At 45.2% G+C, this 21865-nt stretch overlaps 1 protein-coding gene across 1 annotated transcript in view; it reads left to right on the top strand.

Moving 5' to 3' along the window:
- Positions 1 to 21865, top strand: part of LOC105461978 — an 89295-nt gene that overhangs the window by 12152 nt on the left and 55278 nt on the right. The window contains exon 3 of the mRNA XM_011708501.1: positions 5996 to 6054. Coding sequence (XP_011706803.1) covers positions 5996 to 6054 — 59 coding nt within the window. The remainder of the gene's footprint in view (positions 1 to 5995; positions 6055 to 21865) is intronic.

Here is a 21865-nt window from a genome sequence, read left to right on the forward strand (position 1 = left end):
CCGCCGTCACGCGTCAAATGTGACACGCGCTGGCACTTTCGTGTAAGATTACGAGCGCGCCCGGGGGAAATCATTTATTCCGCGAATCGCATGCGCTTGAGATGCACACATTTTTATAGGTATCAAAACTCAAGTGATATCCCGCGCGAAATAAGATCTGTAATGCACACGATGAAAAAGTGTTAAATGTAAATCTCTGTAATTGTAATCGAAAAAAAAAAACGCGTTGCGGAATGTCAAGAGAGAGAGAAAGAGACATTTCGTGCAAAGATAATGTAAAGAGCTTATCCGTATAAGAGATGAAGATAGATAATTCAATTTAATCAACATATATACAATTTAATAAGCACGTAACCAATACAAGCGTAATTACAGCCATTGCGGTCTCAGGCCGCCGTGTATACCTCAAACGGTCCAATGTTATCCTCTCGCGGAAATGCAATCCGTATACAAAAACAAAATAAGTAGAATTACTCTCTCGCAGTGCGGTGATTTTCATTATGCACTTCGCGCTCACTCCCGCATCAAAATGGAAAAAATGACACTCTCGTTTTTCCGAAACGAGGGAAGTGGATTGTCATCGCGCGCGCGGCGCTTAATCGCCCGGGCGTCATTAGCGCGCCTCGCAGAGTAGACGAAGAGCTCTGATTACATAGCGTTCCCCAACTGTGTAGAGCGCGATACTCGAGGATCGTTCGAGGATCGCTCGAGAATCGAGCTAGCTAGCTGCGATCCGGGAAGCGCCGCGCGCGGGCGGGATCGAGCGAGAGCGATTGGGCCGAGATCCAAACGAGTCTCTGCATGCATACACGACTCTCGGGGTGGGCTTTAGGATCCTCGCGGCCGGGTTATTACGGGATCATGTCCCGTGCAAGTGTTGGGAGTAACGCGCCGCCGTTCCCAAACGGCGGCCGTTGTCATGAAATCCGCCAAGTTTCGGACTGCCTGCAGTTTCGCGCGGTGACGCGTTAAGACGCGTCGCCGCCGTCGCCGTTTCGTTGTCGCTGTCGGTTGCCGTTTATTAAGCTTTACGCGACGCGAGACGAAAACTTTCGTCAGGTCCCTGAATTGTCGAGCCTAATCTCCCGGGACGCGCGCCGCGACGAGGCGCGGCGCGGCGCGAGAGGTGAGCGGAAGTATATAGCTGGGGGATACGCGCGAATAGAAGTTTCGCGGAAAGTTTCGACTTCGCGGTGGAGATCCTTCCAAGTGTAGACAGAGACTTGGAAGAAAGAACGCGCGATCTAATCGGACTGTGCCCATCATTCGCGGTGTGGAATCAGGCGCGGAGAGCGGGAATAAGGGAAACTTTCGCCGGGCGATCGATATATTCCGAGCTGAAAAGTAGCGTCACTCTCGTCCGGTGAAAGGAAGGAACGCGGCGACGAAAAACAATGTCGACACGGGCGAAGTAACGAGCAATAAAAATGCGCACGGGAAAGTACGTGTATAACTCCTCTTCGCGCTTTGTAAAGATTTGGAAACACGGGGCAGACTTTTATGGTCTCCGCGCGCGAAGGAGGAGCGAGCCGCTCCTTCGCGTGAGACGCGACTCGGCGTTCCTAAGCTCGTTGAGACAAATGTAGCCGAATGCCGGTCTATTTGCATACTCATTGTACTGTAAGTACTCCACCCTAACGGCGGTTGGTAGATCTCATCGCGGAACGGAACACAACGGTGCGAGGTCTCGAAAGCTCGGTGAAAATCGTTACCGGGCAAGAATGTATTGTCGAAAATTACGTGAAATTTCGTCGCATTACACACACACACTCACATGTATACAATATATATACATATACTTTTTTTTCTTCTAAAAATTATATTCCGTTATTTCGAAAAATTATTTTTATTATTTTATTGATTTACTATAAGTCTTTTTGTCGTTTCCGAGAGTTTAGATATAGATGCGATATAATATAAAAAATAAATATTTTATTTATAAAATAATAAAATTTACAGCTCGTTGGTTTAAAATCAATATAAATACAGGCAATATCAATGCGAGTCAGAATACCGATGTTGTGGTACGCGCAATTCTTTTATTAAAACAATTAATGTCCCGGAATATTTCGATCATTGCGGTCATCTTTAGCCGTACAGATTTTCTCTTTTATTAATAAACGACAATTTAGAAGTATATAAAATGAATAGTTAAATTAGAATTGTATTATAAATCATACTATCCATATTGATTGATATAGTTTTAAATCTCCTCATTTCTTACGTTTTTTTTATTTGCGATGCTTCCGGTTTACAGAATTTCAATTTATAATGAAACCTAGAGTATTTTTGTTATCTAAAATACTAATATATTGTCTTCGATAATAATCTCGTCTGTGTTCAAATAGCTTTATTTATGCTACAAGTATTGTAGTTGTATGATATGTGTGTATAAAGTCAAATCATATAAAGAATAGTAGCACATTTCTGCGATTATATCTGAGCCTGTAATTATATACTCACGATAATTTATCTCGCGGTCGGCTGTTATCGAAGAAACACTGAGGAATTCCCCGTTAAATTTTTCTAATTTCTTGCAACATCGCGGATTAGAGTCTAACCACAAAACCGCGAACAATTTTAAGGACGATACATGCGGAAGATACTGCATCATCGCGAACGTTTTGTAATCACTTGCGGTGAGATATATGCCGAGTGCTACAGCACTGATACAATTAAACCGCGAAACGCACGAACCGATTAGGAATATGTTCATCAGTTACATCTATTTCTCGAAAATAGAATGCAACATAAAGTGCAATTTCAGGCATTCAATTTTATATATACATATATATATATATATATATATATATAGACAAAAATTTTATATAATAACATATATAATTATTATGTATATATACATAATTATATATATATATACATATATATGTATAATGTATATATATATATGTGTGTGTGTGTGTGTGTGTGTGTGTGTGTGTGTGTGTGTGTGTGTGTGTGTGTGTGTGTGTGTGTGTGTGTGTGTGCGTGTGTGTGCGTGTGTGTGCGTGCGTGTGTGTGTGTGTGTGTGTGCGTGTGTACATAATAAAATTCATTTTTTAACTGATTAGAAATTAATAAGACATCGTCCTGAAAAAGAAATATTCAAGACTGAGACGTGCGTCTACTCGCCAGACTCAATAATGATTGCCGAAAATGGGGAGCACATTGCAATTAATAATATCGGTAATTGGTGTATGCGTGCCGCGTGCCGCTGAACTTCAAAGGTCATCGCCTGGCAGCACGAGTTTAATTAACGCAATCAAATGAAAATATTCATGTACGCGCCGGCGTCGGGCGAGCGTGTGCGTGCGTGGCCACGTACCTATACGTGTGTCGGCGTGAGCCGCCAGCTCATTATGCAAAAGTTCTGTGCGTTTCCCGCAATTTCAATATTCGTTCAATTCCCGAAAGGCTCGCAACGGTAAATCGTGGCATTGACACAGATCGCGCGCTTCAAAATCGGATATAACTCGACTTTTCGGTCGGGCGTTTTAAACCGTCGCCGAGTTCGACACGTATACACCGCACATGCCGCTGTAATTAAAATAGTATTTCGATAGGGGCGCGTAATGAATGTAACGCGTTTCATTGCATATTTAATTCTTCGGGTGCAGTTAAATGGGATTATATATAACGTGTTTATGGATGCCCGAAGATATACAATCGGGCATGTTTATATACACGTATATCGAAAGCTTTTTCCGTTTAATGAAAGATACGTTACAATTTTTTTTTACACGGTCTTCCCGTAAGACATCGCGAAAGTTTCTTTCCTCGCGCGTATCGCGAACTTCAATCTTTCCTTCGGTCATTACGTGTCGCGGTTGCTCGCGAAGAAAAGAAGTCTAAAAATATCCGACTGAATCGCGAATTGCGCAGACGTCCTTAATAGTCTTATTCTTGCGCAGAAATAATCGTTACGTAAAGAAACTAGCCGCATATACGGCCGGGATATGTCGCAGTTCGTCGCAAATTACGTCTTTCCGATATAAAAGCCGCATATCTAGCACGACGAATTTTATGTATTTGCACTCGTTTCCCCCCGATTCTGCATAATCACGCGTGACTGTATATATACGCGTTATCTCGCAACACTCGATCTAATATCAGACATTAGCGCACATCCCGGAAATCGTGCAGCTTTCTGTCGCTAGCTCAGCAGCAATTGGTGTCCTTCGTCACCCGTCCCCTTCCCTCCCCTACAATTGTCTCGAGGATGCGCGGAGTGGTGGCTCGCACGGTAATTGCAACGGATCGACATGTCACGATAACCGTCCACGTCATATCTGCACGCGTGTTCGACGATAACACAATAATACAAGCTTTAAGAAACGTAGAAACAGATGCATTTTAATTTCACGTACGGTCCTCCGGCCGTATGTCGATACGATGAAATTTAAATCGCTCGTTTGCAACCTAATAATAACTGATTAACAAGAAATGTTTGCTTCTCGTCATGTTTTACTTTACTTTCGCATGTCTCGACTACCAATCGCAAAAAAAAAATGGCACAATCTACTTTTATTCGCATCGCACGAAGCTGCAGCTACCATTTCGTGTCCCTGACTTATGCATGTCATCGACAACGCGCGACAACGCGCGATGGGCTATCGGCGAACGGACGACCTAAGTTTAAAAGTCGGCGGAGCGGTTATAAAACTGTCTTTACTATCAAAATCAATGCACGCAGCATTGTCGGAAGTCTATAAGAAAATTATTAGCGAATTCAACCTGCTCCTTTTGACGTGCCACCGGTGCAGACTCCATGCAGGCCTCATCGCCGATTCAAGTCGATTTGACAGTCGCGCGTCGATTGAGATTCGCGATACGGTAAATTAAGCGCAAATCCCCGCGTATCGGAGCTTTCATTACCGAAGAAGTTACGGGAGAAATTGCGGCGCCAACTGTGTCCGTCAATCTTTAAATCGTGCAGATCCCTCGCCAGTTTCCGCGCGGAACAGAGTCGGCCGTGTCGGGTATATTTCGATATTCACGCGACACGCCGCGTGACGATCGGCGACTTGCGCGCGAGCGATTTACGCAACCGAGGGATTTACGGGGCTTCGAATTATCGTCGTTTACGTCGACGCGGCTCGTCTCGTGGCTCTTTATTATACCTGTAGAAATATCTGCTTTACGGTATATATCTGCCCCCCGAGTATCCGCCGTGACGCAAATCGGTGCACGCGAGCTCGCTCCTCGCTTGCCGCCGCCGCCGCCGCTGCCCGCGCGTACACGCACCCGCGTATATTGACACTTCTGCGGTGCAGCGGCGTGTGATGCGCCGACATAAACGCGCACGGTTCGTTGCCGCGTGCATGCACACGCGCACGGATCACGCGCGCGTGAAATTCTCCACCACGTGTGCTGTCGCCGTCGTCGTTATCGTCGCCGTCTACAGCGTCTGTTGGCGGGAGGGAGGGGGAGGAGGGGGATGGGGAAGCGTCGCTGCCGCGGGGAGGAATCCGGTCGGGATACGTCAACGTTATACTAATTAAGAGCCGCATTGTCGCGCACGGTCGCGGGAAGATGTGCTAATTACATCTCGAAGGAGACAGAGAGACAGGTCTTTTACGCCTCCCCGTCTGCCCCCGCCCTTCTCCCCCTTCGTGGACCCGCGAGTGAATGAAGCGCGAATCTCGCGCGCCCGCTTTCTTTCCGCCTCTGAAAGCATCTCGTCCCCGCGAGGTTCCATCCACGTGCGCACTGTCGCCTTGAATCGACGCACTTGGGTACACCTTCGACCCCCCTGCACGTTAATAAGGGTATTATTACCCGAGACGGTCTCTCGCGCGCAAAATTGCCCGCCCGCACGCCCGCCCGCTTCCGCCGCGCGTGGCATTATTCGCGCGCGTAGCATAATTGTTATTGTATTATCGATGTCGACGAGGAAAGAAAAGAAAAGAAAGAAAAAAGAGAGCTCGGGCATCCGTTCGTTAGGGAATACGTATATGGCTGGATGTCTCTGACGCTTCATTTCTTCTGTCTATAGATTGACGAATGACGCCGTAGCAGAGGGCTGGTTGGTGCGCGGATACCGGGACGCAAGAGGTAAATTTGATGTGAAATTAATAGGTATAGTTAATTAATCACACGATTGAAATCGATCGAGCGCATTCCGGGATTTTGTCGCGATCCATATTCAACTCCACGCGAGCATGTAAGTCGTCGGTATTGACCGACTGCTTGAGTATTGCTACTATGTAGGCGACGTTTAACGTTGTCCACGAATTTGGCGGCTGTAGCTCATCGATAGCCATCAGAAACATGTATATAGATACCGAATTTCGAGTGCTACGTTGTAAGTTACAAATGTTTCGTTTCCATTTCTTAATAACACTTCAGTGCAGTTCAACAGTGGATAAAAACATTGTTTAAAAATTAAAATTTATTTGTACGTTAATTAATGACGGATGCGTGCAAGACATACACACACACACACACACACACAAAACGCAATAATTTATTGATAAGAACGTTACACAAATATAATAGTTTTACTTATTTTGCTTTTTTGTGAATAATTTTGCGTATAAGTAAATAACGGTTAAAAAAAGCACAGTTTTTAAAAATTCGTATAAATATAATTTTTATACGCGATTGGAGTTACGCATAACTCGCGACAAAAAACAGACAGAGTAGAAAGTTATCGATATTCGCATTAAAGAAGGATTGTTAGTGAATACGGTGAAAGTTTGATGAGTTTTTCTTATAGTAACTTATAAATTTATTCCGTTTACTCTTTTCCTTTATTAATTATTTTATACGTGAAACACTTTGTATTTATATCGCTTTTGGATTTATACCGCTACAATGACGGTATTGCTTCTCTATATATAACGCTTCTATAATTTCATTACTTCGAAGCTATTTTTGAAGTGCGGTCTAATATTTCGCGAAACGATTCCAAATGTTTTCAATATAACATATATATATATATATATATTATATATATATATATATATATATCATATATTATATTTTGTCCATCACACTGTGTAATATACAAAACTCGTGTATGACTGGAAATTATATGTGAATATTTCTAATTTTTTCATGATCAGTATAAAATCAGTATATACATATAATGCAAGAGAGAGAAAGACGATATGAATATATAATAACATAATGCACTCAGTGATAACAGCGCGGAATATTAGATAACGTTTGGAATAACCAGATAACGGGTAATCCGTATGTCCATACAAAAAAATCACGGAAACCGCTTCCTCTTTTAACTTTCGCGAGAGAGGTGGGGGGGGGGGAGGTTCTCATCTTTCTCCCGGGACATTGTGCATGCGTATAAAGTCGAGGATGATCTTTCCATAATGCGGCCGATGCTTAGAATTTAAAATGCATTTTATATCGTTTATACGCCCGTCGCATTCTCTCCTCCTCCATTTCATCTCGTTTTTTCCTTCTCGTCCTTTGCTCCGGCGGTCTCCATCTCTCCGTCCCGCCCTCTCCTTCAGTTATGCACGCGCGCGGCCCTATCTCGTTTCGCTCTTCCCAAGACCGCGGGGCTCTTCTGCCCACTCGCCGTTCAACAGACGACACATGTGTCTTTATGAACGGTATGTGGAGTAGACAAGTGCATTAAAAACCTCGGGCGTTAGTTCAAGCCTCAAGAGGGAGGAGGATGAGGCTGGGGGGGGGGGGTAGTGCGGGGCGGCAGGAGGATACACAAAAGAATGCAAAGTAAGAATCACGAGACCTCCAACTCCCATTCCCACCTCACTCCCCCTCCCCTCTCCCTCCTACCCACGACAATCCACTTCGTATTCTCTTCTAGCCGCACCCTCTTCCCCTACCCCTTCTTCCTCTCGTCGCTTACCTGCATAACCGCGTTTCATGCACTCCTCCTCCTCCTCCTCCTCCTCCTTCTCTTTTTCCTTTTATCGCGGTATCTCGTATTCCTTCTCTGTACCGGAGGTTACAACGCATTATCATACAAGGCGACGCTACGCGCCTCGTCTTCCCTTAATTGTTTCCCGGTCTCATCCGGTCGCGAGAGAGAGAGAGAAAGAGAGAGAGAGAGAGAGAGAGAGAGAGAAACTGCTACCCCCCAACAGCGGCACGTTCTTGCCGCGATCGACTCGGTTGAAGTGCGAGAACGAGCGCTCGGGGAGTGTTATCTTTTTTTTGCGCGCGCGAGTCGAAAGCACCACGGCTGAGGGGAGGAGGGGAGGGAGGAAGGGGGTGAGACAGAAAGCCCAACAATTCACGAGTGGTCACCGGGGGGGTGGGGTGATCATAGGGCGTCGAATTCCTCTCTCCCGTCCGCGGCGGGATCCTTCGTGTTCAGTAATGTCCCGAGACATCAAAGGCCGGCGACATTTCGCGCGCCGATGGCTGCGAGAAGTTGCGCGGAATACGAAACCCCGTTGGGGAACTCGGGGCCCCGCGCTCTTATTGGTGTCTCCGGGCGGAAGTTATATCTTCTTTTTTTTTTTGTTTTTCCTGGTTCAATGAGTTTTTTTTTTCCGAGGCCGCAGACATCACTGGTGGTATCGGCCGCCCTTTGTTTCTGGACACGCACGATTTCGCGATGTTTCATCGCGTTTTTAACGGACACGCCCCGAGATCTGAAAATGATATTGAAAAAAAAAAAGAAGAAAAAGCGATCGATTTCAATTGTGAATTATATATGTGGAAAGAATTTAATCGTTGCGCATGAACTCGTGCCGAAATAATTCATTCGGTAATGGCACTTGCTATTTATCTCATATATATATGTACATGGGGATACTTTGAGATTATTACGAAATTGTTGCCATGTGTGTGTGCGTTATGGCCCATTTAATTAGGCTAAACGTGGCGGAACGGTCGTCGCTCGTTCTATATTCTATATACATATATATATATATATATATATGTATATATTGGTTTAGAGAAATTTTAGATTAGTCGCGTGAAGTTCGTCGTAATGAAGGGATAACGGCCCTTTGAACTTTGCGGTCGGTTTCGACATCTGTCTAAGATGAGCCGGTTCACTCCCTCCCCGATTAACCCCGGATGAGCGTAACATTTCTCAAACTCTCATTAAGGATTCCGTTATGCCAGTTATGCGTATATAATCCATTGTCGAAAATTCAATAATCGCAGTTGATTCCCCAAGTTATTCGCCAATTTCGCGAATAACAATAATCCGCATTAGATTATCTAATTATCTGTTGCATTACATGATGCATCTAACATTATACTGATTAAACGTGGGTATTAATTGTTGACTGAACGCGTCGCGTAAACTCTCGACGATTAAACTGCGGATCGGTTTCTGAACTACTGATTTCCGGCAAACCCTGCATACGGTCGCGACACACGTTCACCGCGAAATGCGAATTTTTCAATTGGCCGTAAGAACGACGAAAGACGTTGTCTCCGTTAATCGTGGGCTTGATCCCCGTGTCGCGCGGTATGTAATGCCGCACGAAACTGCTGTAGCGCTAATTGTGTGTGCATTCCGACTAATCGCCCCTGATTTTACGCATCACCGAACATCGCGGCGGCCCCTCGTCAAAAGCGACTCCGAGTACACATCGGTATATATCGGCCGGGAATTGTGGCGAAATTCATTCTATCGAAACCGATCGCGGAGCGATCGTCAGAATCGAGAGATACGAATTTTAATCTCAACAATATTATTCGAGACACGAGCGCGTCGTGCGCGTTCTAAATGAAGAAAAAGCAATAGCTCTTTTTTTCCCCGCTGCTCCTCGATGTGCACAATACGCCGAAGTGTTGCCGTGAATAGATAGATGGGGCGTTTACGTCACATCCCACATAAGTGGACGGCATAAGTACACCTAAGTGTACGAAGGCTCCTATCAATGTGATCGCTTCGTTGTCGGGAAGAGAGAGAGAGAGAGAGAGAGAGAGAGAGAGAGAGAGAGAGACGCGGAGAGGACAGAGGCCGCGCTGTACATTAAATAGCCGTCGAGTATGGAGAACGACAATGGGCACGTCGACTTGGTCTTCCGGAACGGAGCGTTTTCCGCGAGTCCGCGTTTTGTTGCGGCGCGTCGCGACGAATGGGGCCGGATCTTCGGTGGCTGGGTCCCCGCAACGCGGCTGGGCCCCGGTCGTTTATCCACCTCTCGACCAATCGACGGCGTAGCGTGGATACAAAGGAATCCCAGGTGGTAATTATCGGTACGCGCGGCTCTCCCGCACGCGATTCGTCGTGATAAACCAACCGCGTCAGCCAAGGGAACGGAGCGTATATATATATACACGTCTTTCGAAGGCGAAGCGTGTCTCCTATTCGCTTACGCAAAATATTCCGCCATCGCGATTATATATATATATATATATATATATATATATATATATACACATCCCGATCAAATAAAACTGTCGTGCAATTACGATTAATGACAGCAAGATTCGCAATCTTGTGCGTGACGCGAATGTATCGGGCTCGGCCGCCTGATGTATAATTCCGCCTCACGATTATCGAATGACACATATTCCGCATAAAAAATAATTGCCAGGCAAAAGAGAATAGCGTCCTCGCGCGCTTGCATTTGCGTTGCAATATTGCGGCCAGAGCGAAGCGTGGTGGAAAGTTACTCTTCGTTCTATCGTTCTTGCTTATCGCTGCATTCCGTTGATCAGTGTCCTTCCTCGATCTAGATGGGAAAAGAAGAAATAAAATGAAAAAAGAAAGTAAGAAATTACGTCGGAATCGTGTCGCGAGTCCGCGCACGCGATCGGAATGGCGGAGGCCATGATAAAATACCTTCGATCATGGAACTAAATGGCAGCTCGAGAATTATAACGTTCACGGCCGCGCACGCGTTCGCGTTCAGATATTTCAGCGCGCGACGAGCGGAAGGCGAATGGTGAATTCTATGCGAAGGAGGGCGTGCGAGCGTATATTATATACGCGCTTATATGCGGCCCGTATACACGCATATTCGCTGCACGCGCACACCAATAAGCGCGCGGACGATTACGCATGTATCACGCTTGCGTATGTAGCGCGCCGAGCTTATGAGTCGTCATTAGACATGTGAGGATGACTCCGATCGGTCCTTGATTCGCTATCTTTCAACGCCCTGTTGCCACGTTATACGCGCTCGCAGCATTCGCGAAACGTTTTCCGCGCGTTATACTATTATTTAAACGTAAATTTGTAAATGCACCGCGCTTAAGAAAGAGAGAGAGAGAGATTTAATTCGGAACGTATACGCTTTAAAAACCATCCCGTGAAGAGAGATTTTTTTTTCTTCGAAAGTCTGTGTCACTTCAAAGATAATACGATAAAATCTAATCGGTTTTGAAGTAGATCTGTATTTAAAAATAAAAAAATAATAATAAATGAGAAGAATGCCACAGGGAAGGCAATGGTTCTTGCGAGATATCGCCATTATCGTACTGGCGATATTTCCGGTTCCTGTCCCAAGAAGCGTGTTCTCGAAGATAATTCGTTATCGCGCCGGACTTTCTGCCCTTTCCGCGAGCGAATGAGAGAAGACGGCAGCGTTGACGCCGAGCGGAGGTGGCGAAGGAGGACAGGGACGGGGGCGGGGGCGAGGGGGAAAGGGGAAGGCAGGATAATTAAAGAGGGAGAATAATCCTGAATCAGCGTCATCGTGCAAGCGAAACGTATCCTCCCGTGGAGCGAGCCAGGCGGATGCACATTGTGCGCCGCGCTCTTTGCGCGCGTTTTTCTCCGGTTGTCGCGCAAGAAAAATCTCCGTCCGTCCCGCGGGGCGCGTCAGCGAGGAATGATCGGGGTCTAAATGTTGTCACGCCTCAGTCCTTCCGGTTCCCGTCTGCCCGAATTGTCGCTCTCCAGCTCGAATTCCGAAGCGCGCCGAAAGCGGGCGACCGGTTGGTTGATAAATATCTTGCTGGCACTCTCGATATAAATCCAATAGAGAATGTCTATCAAGAAAAGGAAAGGGGCGGGGAGGGTGGAATAGACAGATTGACAATCTCGTGATCATTATTGACGCAATCTTGACAAGCGGATGTACTTAAAATACTTTTAACCGTCGATCACGTAATAAATTTTATTATTACTGTACAGTTAACTCTATATTCGGGCAATGTATCTTATAAGATAATCTTGAGCTCCCGTTATTTAGATTTTATGTATGTATTTTTTAAATATATTAATGCCAGTATATAGTTTTTACAAGTATATGTCAGGAGACGCGGTAGTGGCTTGGCGTCAAGTACCTAAAATACTTCCAGCCATCGATCATGTAATCTATTTTATTATTACTGTATAATTAACTCAATCTATTTGGTCAGTGTATCTTATAAGATAATCTTAAACTCTCCTACTTAATTTTATAATATATTATTTTATATATATACATATATTTTTTATATGTAAATTTTTAATGTACCTACTAATGCAAATATAAAATTTTCGATCAATCATAAAAGAAGTTGTAAAGCATTGAATATTTAAATGGAAATTAATCACTTATTTAATTTCCATATTTCGATCTTAATCTAAGCTTCTATCATGCCGGCAATAACTGATTTCATGAAGAGTTTATAATAGGTAATGCTCGTATCAGTTCTTCTTGAAATTCACCATGTATATAAATATATCGAATAATCAACCTCAAATTTTCCCCTGTTACGCATTGTTGAAATGGAGCATAAAGTACGAGTAATTTCGGCACATACGCAACAACTAATTAAGCGCGTACGCGTATCGGCTCGGTCGAATTAAATGAATGAAAATCACGTATAATGACAGTGTATCGCGCAATACCAAAAAATGAGGAATCACCGTTTTTCATACACTACACACGGAAGCCATTCATTAATTAATTATACGTGCATCGTTCTCATGTTTAATCAATGAACCTGCATTTATCGCGTGTACTGAATAAACGCATGTTTTGCGCTCTTTGGATACAGGGTATTAATCGTAACACGTGGAATTTTATATTTACTTTTGCGAAACAGCGCAGCGTATTTACTTTACACATCTGAAATGCATTACTAACTCTATAAATACATTCGCTCAGACATTACGCTATATATCGTGTACTACGCGTCGGCATCGATTCTTCCTTGTAAACGGGAGTTTCTGTTTAAGAATTTCCGGAAGGCGAATAATTTTGAGATAATTCGCGGCGAGGCCGCGCGTTACACTCGTGCGAAATGAACGTATATGAATGATTTGACGAGCGCCGGGATTAAGTCGTCGTATAATACGGGCTGTCGAACGTGTTCTCTGCCGAGATGAGACGTGCCTCAGAAACGTGTAAAGGAAGGCCATCGGCCTCTCTCTCTCTCTCTCTCTCTCTCTCTCTCTCTTTGTCTCTCTCTCTCTCTCGACGATGGATAGATGCGAAAGAATTCCCGGAAGTCGGAGGGCTCGGCGGCACTGCTGCTGCCGCAGCAGCCACCATCGACGCGGAGAGCCGTAGCGTGTAGCGCCGAACGAGAGAGAGTCGAGCCAGCGGAGCCGGTTCGTCTCACGACTCACGATATAAAACAATATTGATTGGTCGTACAATGCGGGTGGATTATGGGGTGGGTCGCTCCCGGGGGTGGAGGGTGGACCACGATGCATTGTGCTCGCTGCGTCCGGTCAAACTTTTCATCGTCCCTCGCACCCTCTCTCGCAAACGCGCGCGCGCGCGATCGCGCACACACGTCCGCGCGCCCTTCTCTCCGTCGCTCTCAGCCGTCCTCTCTGTCCCTTCGTCCTGTCCTCTCCTCGTCTGCCTCGTCTCCCCCTCACCCCAACCCCCTCCTGCCGCCCTCCTCCCACGTCCGATAATTATTGCAGTCAGCCTCTCTCTCTCTCTCTCTTCCTTCGATTCCACGGTTCTTTCCAATGGCCACGTCAAGCTTAAAAGCTGCGAGCTCTACGAGCCGTTCCGCGGGCATCCAGCCGTCGACGCGCGGCCGTGTAGTGCCTAGCTGTCGCGAACACGCGGCGCTATCCTCCTCTCGTGTGCAAGATGTGTGTGCGTGCGCGCTGCATTTATACCTTTATCCTTGATACGTCATCCCTCTCTGTCGTTCGCAGACTCCCGTTAATGGCCGAAGTGGCGGCGTCTTATTCACTCGTATATACGCGCGGCTTTGATCGACGAGACTTTTTACACCGCGCGATTTAGGGTTAAGGCAGGTTTCAAATAAATCAATCGTTCTGTATATATAAGTATTTAAAATGCCAGTTTGAAAAAATATTTCGCTCTTTCGATGGCTCGCGACGCGAAAGAAATATGAATGCAAATACTCTTGGAGAGAGGGTGAGACGAAAGGCTTAGTAATATGATATAATTTACTATTTGGACGAAGCAAAATGGGCGAGGGGGGAAGTACGAGTTGCGAGCATCAAGTAACAGTTTCATTAGTTTTTCGTGAAATAGTTACAAGTGCTGATATCGCGATATACACGAAAGAGACCTCCCTTTTCCTTTAGGAAATTAGCGAGCTGTTTGGACACGAAGCGCCTTGAATTTATTTGACCCACGTACGTTCGAGACCGCCGAAGTATCGCGTTATAGTTACACAACAACTACACAATACTTCCGGTATCTCGTGGCTCTGGATACTCCGAGAGTATACAGAAGCGGAGGAAAATTTCCCGGCTCATGCAGGATTGTTTCGCCCCTTCTTGGGTGGGGGGGAGGGGGGAGTGGGCGCGAAATTGTATTCAGCGGGGAAAATGGAGGCCTCTGAACTACTTATACATGCACGTTGAAAGTTTCGCGATTCCAAAACTATAAGCGGAGGAGCCGCGCACACGCGCGTACGTCGCGCGCGGCTCCCTCGTTCCCGCGCGCCTGCTACTGACGCTTACGCCGCGCCGTGACAAAAATCGTGTAACGCGTTTCGATATATGGCGCATACCATGAAACGAAATTAAAAACGCAATAACGCAGCACAAAGCGAAGCAATAACACAGAGAGAAAAAAAGGGCAGCTTTTTATGAAAAGGTTTATTTGACCGTATACCGAGCCTATTTGTCCAGACGTATTTCCCGCGTTTTTTAAGAAATGAAAAAAAAAACATATACGAGAGAGTATTTAATGTCATTTTTAGTGCAGAGACTCTTTGTCGTAATACTCTGGATGTAATTCCACGTCGGCGCATCTCCATCGCTCGCTTTTTATCGGCAAGACAAGCTATACGACCTTTCCCCTTGCGAAAAGGGAGAGACGCGGGGATTCGTGCAGCTTATATATACGCCCCATTCGGGAGTAACGGAAGTAAGGGAAACGAAGAGACGCGCGGAGCGTTCGATTTGCTTCAGAATTGTTTCGCGAACTGCTTCGAACGGCGCGCGGGGGAGGGTCGTCGGAGGGCGCGCCGAGTGGGAAGAAGGTGGAAGGGTGGACATTCTTGGTATCCGTGCACCAAGCGCTCGGTAATTTATTTCTTGCCTCGGATCTCCTCGGCTCCTGACCACAGGATGTCTGACAAGGGTACAGCGGCGGCGGTTCACTCCCGGTCGTCCCCGGGCTCTTCCCGCGCGCGGGACGGGCAACTATTTCGGAATCAATTAAACTATCGGAGCGACCGAGTGTGTGCGATTGAACCGTTAATTAGCAGCTGCCCTCGCGCGCGCTCTTCTCTCTCTCTCTCTCTCTCTCTCTCTCTCTCTCTCTCCCGCAAGTTCCGTAGAATTATTACGCTCGGATAAATGCGATTCGCTCCTCGAACGTACAGGTTTCGCGCGCGCGTCGTCGCTTCGAAAACATATCGGAAGCGTGGCGCAGCTAAGAAATTCGTATATAGTTCGAAAAAGGCTTCGCTGCGACTGGTGCGGTTAACGATCGAATTGATTCAGCGTCGCGACACCGCGAGTGTCTCGTTGAAATGCGCGATATTATCAAGATCTATTATAGAACGCGGTTCGCTTCAAACGAAGTGTTTCATGCGAAGAAGGAGAGACCCCACCCGCGCGGGCGCAAAACAGGAGACCGAAGTGTAAAAAAAAATCGTTGGGCTGTGTCGTGAGCTTTGGAGCTCCATCAAGCCCTTCGAAGAGTTATGAATAAGGGATGAGCCCGCGACGTGTGTGCGCGCGCGCCCCCGGTGCATCGACGGGGCCGCCGCGCACTCACACACGTTCGCGCGAGTTTTAAGCTCGATTGTATGACGGTAAACGAATAAATGTGCAAATTTGACGAACCAGCCTGGCTCTCGCTATTCGAAAATACGTAACGCACACGCGTGCGCCCCGGTACACGCGGACGCATGCTGCGCACGAGCGAGGCCAACACACGTACGTACGTACGTGCACACATGCGCGCCGTGCCATGGCGACACGTGCACGCGCACGCATGCATGCACGCACGCACGCACGCTCGCACGCATCCACGCACGCACGCATCCTGGTGCATCGGGCGCACTTACTCCGGCATCTGTGTGTATGTGTGCGAGCGTACGTGCTCGGCGTGCGTACGTTGAGAAAGCGTCCATGTGTGTGCGTGTATGTGTACAGACGTACGAATGTGTGTATGTGTGTAGAGCGAGTGCGATGGTCGGGGTGGACTAGGGACTCGTGCGTATGCGTACAAAATACGAACTCCCAGGCCGGCGAACTGGGCGTTCCTATACGCTGGGCCGTGAATAAAAATAATTAACGGAGAATATATACGAATGTCGAAGCGCCGATTGATTTACGGGAGTGTGCGAAGGTTCGAGGCGGGACCCGTAATTTCGCAAAAACCGCGTATCTGCGGGCTCGGCCTCGATTTTTGTTTTTACCCCCAGACCAACCAGCGCGGCCGATCGACTGCACGCGTGTATACGTGCGTAGGTGGTTCTTTTTTTTTTCGCTACTCGTCGCTCTTCAAACTGGTTCGGCCCGGCGGTCCATGATATTCCACGGATTGCCACGGATATTACGGATAATTAAGCAATGGATTTTTGCGTTTAATCGAGTGCATAAATCGAATGCACTCGCCGATACTATGAGATGCTTCAGTTCAAACAATCATTCGCCCGTCGTTGAAAGGTTTTTATTGTGAATTCGCCGAGTTATGCGGTGCACGGCCGAACGGAGGCGAAATTAGCCGTTTTCCTTTCGCCCGAGCGTCTTGCGGGCGTCCCCGTCGTCGAATTAATTAGCGAGAATTTCACGCGAAGCGTATATAATGTATTATCAATCGCGTGTAATTAAATGCGTTGTGCTCGGTCCAAGCGTAATTTTAATTAGAGAATTTGACCCTTAAGGTGTCCTATAATGTCAATCCCGTATAAAGTGAAATTAACCCTCCGACGAGGCATTAATCGAGGCGCTCACGATTTTTGACAAATTATCACCGTAACCGCCAATTTCGTTGGAATCGATAAAACATGTATATATACACTAACCGGAGAATATATGAACGGTGATCGCGCGGTGGCGCCAATGCATCCAGGTGCACAAATTTACAGGTAACGAAAGGCAGATGGTAACTACCCCACCGTAATAACGCGCGGTTTTACTTGCGGCGTCCGCCCTTAGGAGATGGCACGAGCCGACCCATTGATAAATTTACAACATGAGTAATTAAACGCGCTTTAAAAATCGCGCCGCCTGACGGCGCGAGAATTTGTCACGGAATAAAGATATATTACGAGCTATATCGCGTTTAAAAATTATTTTCAACAGCGTTAAATAATATTTATTTATTTATTACACTTGTTATACATATAATACGGGCACACGTGACACGAGCTACGATCGATCTTACACATCTCGAATGTAAAGGTGTCCAATTGTAATTTAGCTGATTACATATTTTTATCGTTTTTCCAATTGACATTATTTTATAAACGAACCTTTTCATTTTGCAATTGGCCGGAATGTTATATTTTATTTGATACTGCTATCGAGTGCATTCATGCATTGGCAGCAAAGAAAATTAAAATTAAAATTGACAAAGGTAAATATGTTTAAATATAAAAGCGACGTAAATTTTGCAAATTTACGTCGCTATAAGAAGTCCCGAAATGACGCAAAGATCCGACTTTCTCGGCGCGTCGTCGAACTTTCATGAACACTCGAGAATCGCTCTCGTGTGCTTTGCCGCGCGTCCTCATTAGAGAAATAGTCTAACCGCAAAGCAGGTCGGCTGCTAAACATTCGCCAAGATAAATAAGCCGCGGCCTCGATGGCCCTTTCGCCTTGCCCTCAAGAATAACAGCTGTCTTTTAATTAAGAGAAACCCTCCCTCGTGGCGGATCTCGTGACGTAAAATCACGACGGTTCTCCTGGATTACCTTGTCCGTATAGAACGCTATTTGCACAAACGCGGGAGAAGTGAAGTCGTCCCAGTCGCGAAGTGATATAATCAACGGCGAACGGAGGCTCAGCAAATTTAAGAAGGGCCAAGTAAAGAGGAAAGCGTTTCGTTTCGTTTATATAATGAATATATACACCAAGATGGACGCGTCGCAGCAACATAAAGCGGCGTTCCCGCCGGGAAGCGCGGATGAAAAGAACGCGCGAGAGCTTTTCACCCCACTTTCACGTAAGTAAGTGGCCGCGTACGTGTCCCGCGTAGGTAGGTCTACAGGTGTCAGCTGACAATGAGTCGCATGCACGTCCTCACGAGCCATGCAGCGCTCGTGATGTATATATACGCTTGTCTCCGGTACCATATAGGGATATAGTCTCGGAGATGAGAACTCAGCGCGCGCGCGCGCGCCCGCTTCAGACGGGAAGAAAACTTTTAATTTCCGCCTTGCGGAATGAAGATGAGAAAATGAGCGAAAACGCTCGGAAGAAAAGACGCCTCGGTGGTATTCTATTTATTATTGCTCGTCTATTTCTCGTTCATTTTCCCCAGCCGTAACGTGCGAGAATGCATTGGACACGTGTCTTCTGCATACATTGCATCGCATTTGCAAGCGCGAATCGTCACGTTTATTTTAATTATCTCTGCAGCTATTATTCGGCGCTACTATATTTTAACTTGTGTCATTACAATATCGAGCATATTTTTAGCGATTTTTTTTTTCTCTTAGGTACAATATTCTTCTGGTATATATATATTTTTTTTCTTTCAACGCGTTTTTAATATATCCGTGTAAAGATATATGATGCTTACGTGTTATTATGCGTCTTCGAAGAACGAGGTCGACAGACATTTTTTGACACTGAAGGCGCAGTTTCCATGTAGAAATAGAAGTCCATTCAGCTAGACGTTCTCGAATTAAGTGGTCCATTATCCTTCGCGCGGCATTGTTTCCGCCTCGTACCAATTTCGGCATCTGCCCAATGGCAGCTGAGGAAGAAGAAGAAGAAGAAGAAGAGCATCTCAAATTACTCCCGTACGACTCTCGTCATTTGGTTTCTCTGTTTCGTACCCCTCCAAAACGTGTGCGGCTCGCGCGCTGCACTATCCGTCTGTCACTAATCCCGCAAGAATCCCGAAAAGGCTCATCATCTGCTTGTAGGTGGCTAACCGCCGCCGTGCCGTGTCTATTTACGACGCATAATGCCAGAAACCGCCTCCTCTGTTCCGCGGCGTTTTGTGGACAAACAAAATCGGCGATCTCCTATTCATTTCGCTCGTTGGAGGTTACGTAGACCTTCCCTATCCACCCCCTCGCACGGGTCGTCTCTCGCCCTTTTACCTCCAGGCGCACCTTTTTGTCAATGTGCGCTCGAGCGCGTCGCGACCGCGCGTTCTCTGCATATATTTCGAATCTATGCACTACTGATCCTCGGCTCCTCTCCGCCGTTGTTGCGGGCCAAGAAAGCGGGAAAAGGCGGAAGATCCGAGCCGAGTGATCGAGTGCATCCTCAATGAGTTCCTGGTGGCCACCGGAAGAAGGTTGAGTAACCTCCGGGATGTTGACGTAGCGGTGCGCAGCCGTGCGCTGTTAAATATTTATCCCGGCGGGGCGCATTCACGGGTGGCGCACACACAATGCTTCCGACGTCTTATAAAGAGACCCGCGGGCGCGCCCCCGCACAAAAAGCGCACACGCTGCTAAAAAGTCACGGCGAGGCGGAGACCCACCTTTTAGAACCCTGGCCGGAATCCGATTGAGCGATCTATTTTTCGGAGAATGCCGGATGATCCTTCGAAGGAATTGGTCCTTCCGGATAAGTTGAATGACACGCGAAAGTCGAACACAACTCCGACAAAATATAAAAAGATTCGATGTGTTTCCGATCTGATTATAAAATTTCTACAAATAAATATGTAATATATACCATACACTGAGAGAAAAATATAGTTGGAATAACTATAATTTAATTATAATTTGTAGTGAATTTCGAGGATAACTATAAAATTATAATTAATTTAACCATGCAAATTATAGCTGTTTTAACATTGCGTTATGGTTATACATCATGACTAATATTATTATTTTTCAGTTATTATTACAATATAAACAGTAAGCAAATGTTTAAGAAAATAGTTATATTTACTGTAATTACACTTTATTATATAAAAATATTTATTTTGTTTGTTATATATATTGATTTTATCATATTAATATTTTAAATTATTATAATTTATGATTATTAAAATTTTTTCATATTTATAGAACTATATACATATAAGGTTATTATTTCTAACATTATAGTAATAATAACTATAAAAATAGTGTTCCTAACCATAATTTTTTTACCAATTTGAATTATAGTTATAAATACAAATATTTTGTTCTCAGTGTAACATGTAGGTATATAAATGTAGGTATGTGAGACACGCGATACTTATTGCGACACAATTACCAGATATGTATATCAGATAATTATAAATGTGGCTACATGTGCCTGATTTCATGGATTAGCAACGCTATGAACGATCTTTTGGTAAAATTCAAATATTTGGCCCAATCTCGTCAATTTGATACGACAATTAAACGTGCTAACGGGTTTCTCGCGACGTGTGTACGTGCCGTCGTGCAAGTGTGCATCGTCAATGGGGGAGGATTTTATCTCTCCGCTTCCGCGTAATTTCCTCGTAACGTCAATTTTCCTGGAGACTACTAACCCTTCGCGTTACGTTCAAGCGCCCTTTGGGAAAACAAAGGTGTCACTTCTTCAAAGGGCTCTTGTTCTTCGCTCCTCTTTTCCTTCGTTCTCCACGGTCTCCCTTTCTTCCTCTCTTCGTTCTTGACCGTCTTACCGTCTATAGGGAACTCGACGCTGTCTTTCTATTTAACCACTCACATTTGCGCAGTTTTCTGTCCCGAACATCTGAAGATTTTTATTTCATCTCTCAACAATTATTTCTCTTTGTCGCTCTGGAAATCATTTCTCAAGAGGACAATTTGATTTATGGCAATTACAGGGCTGCCACAAAATTGGAAATCAGCACGGAAAAAAAATTATTGTTGCCACAACCTAATAATTGTGATAATTTTCGCCCATCAATTTAGAAGGGTTATAGGAACTAAAATACTTTGGAAGTAACTTATATAGTTAACAGTCAACTGAACTCTCAGCCTCAATATTGTGACGTGCAACTATATCACATACATCTCTCAATCATACTATTTGTTGTACAGATCATACTAGAGAGATAACAATAATGCTTCGGTTGAGGCAACCACATATGAATTTTAACCGAATGTTATTTATCCTAAGCATTACAGTTGTAATGACAACCTGATGAGCATACCTTAACAGATGAATGCCATGTAACATCAATATAACTTAAATTCATATGCATTTCTTTTACAAACACAGAGAATATTGTTGTAACATCCACAGTAATTTTTTCTATGAGGGAAAAGTCAGGGAATTTTACAAAATTTTCTGGAAAATTATAATTCTTAGTTTTAAAGAAGTTTAATATGCGTATATCACACATTTAAACAGTTTTGTTAGCTAATGTAAACTCTCTTTTTAATAGAGGTTTAAAATGCTTCACTAACAATAAGAGCATTAGAATTTCCAACTTGTCTACTTTTG

Source organism: Wasmannia auropunctata, unplaced genomic scaffold, assembly GCF_000956235.1.
Source record: "Wasmannia auropunctata unplaced genomic scaffold, wasmannia.A_1.0 LD273700.1, whole genome shotgun sequence".
NCBI classification, from domain to species: domain Eukaryota; kingdom Metazoa; phylum Arthropoda; class Insecta; order Hymenoptera; family Formicidae; genus Wasmannia; species Wasmannia auropunctata.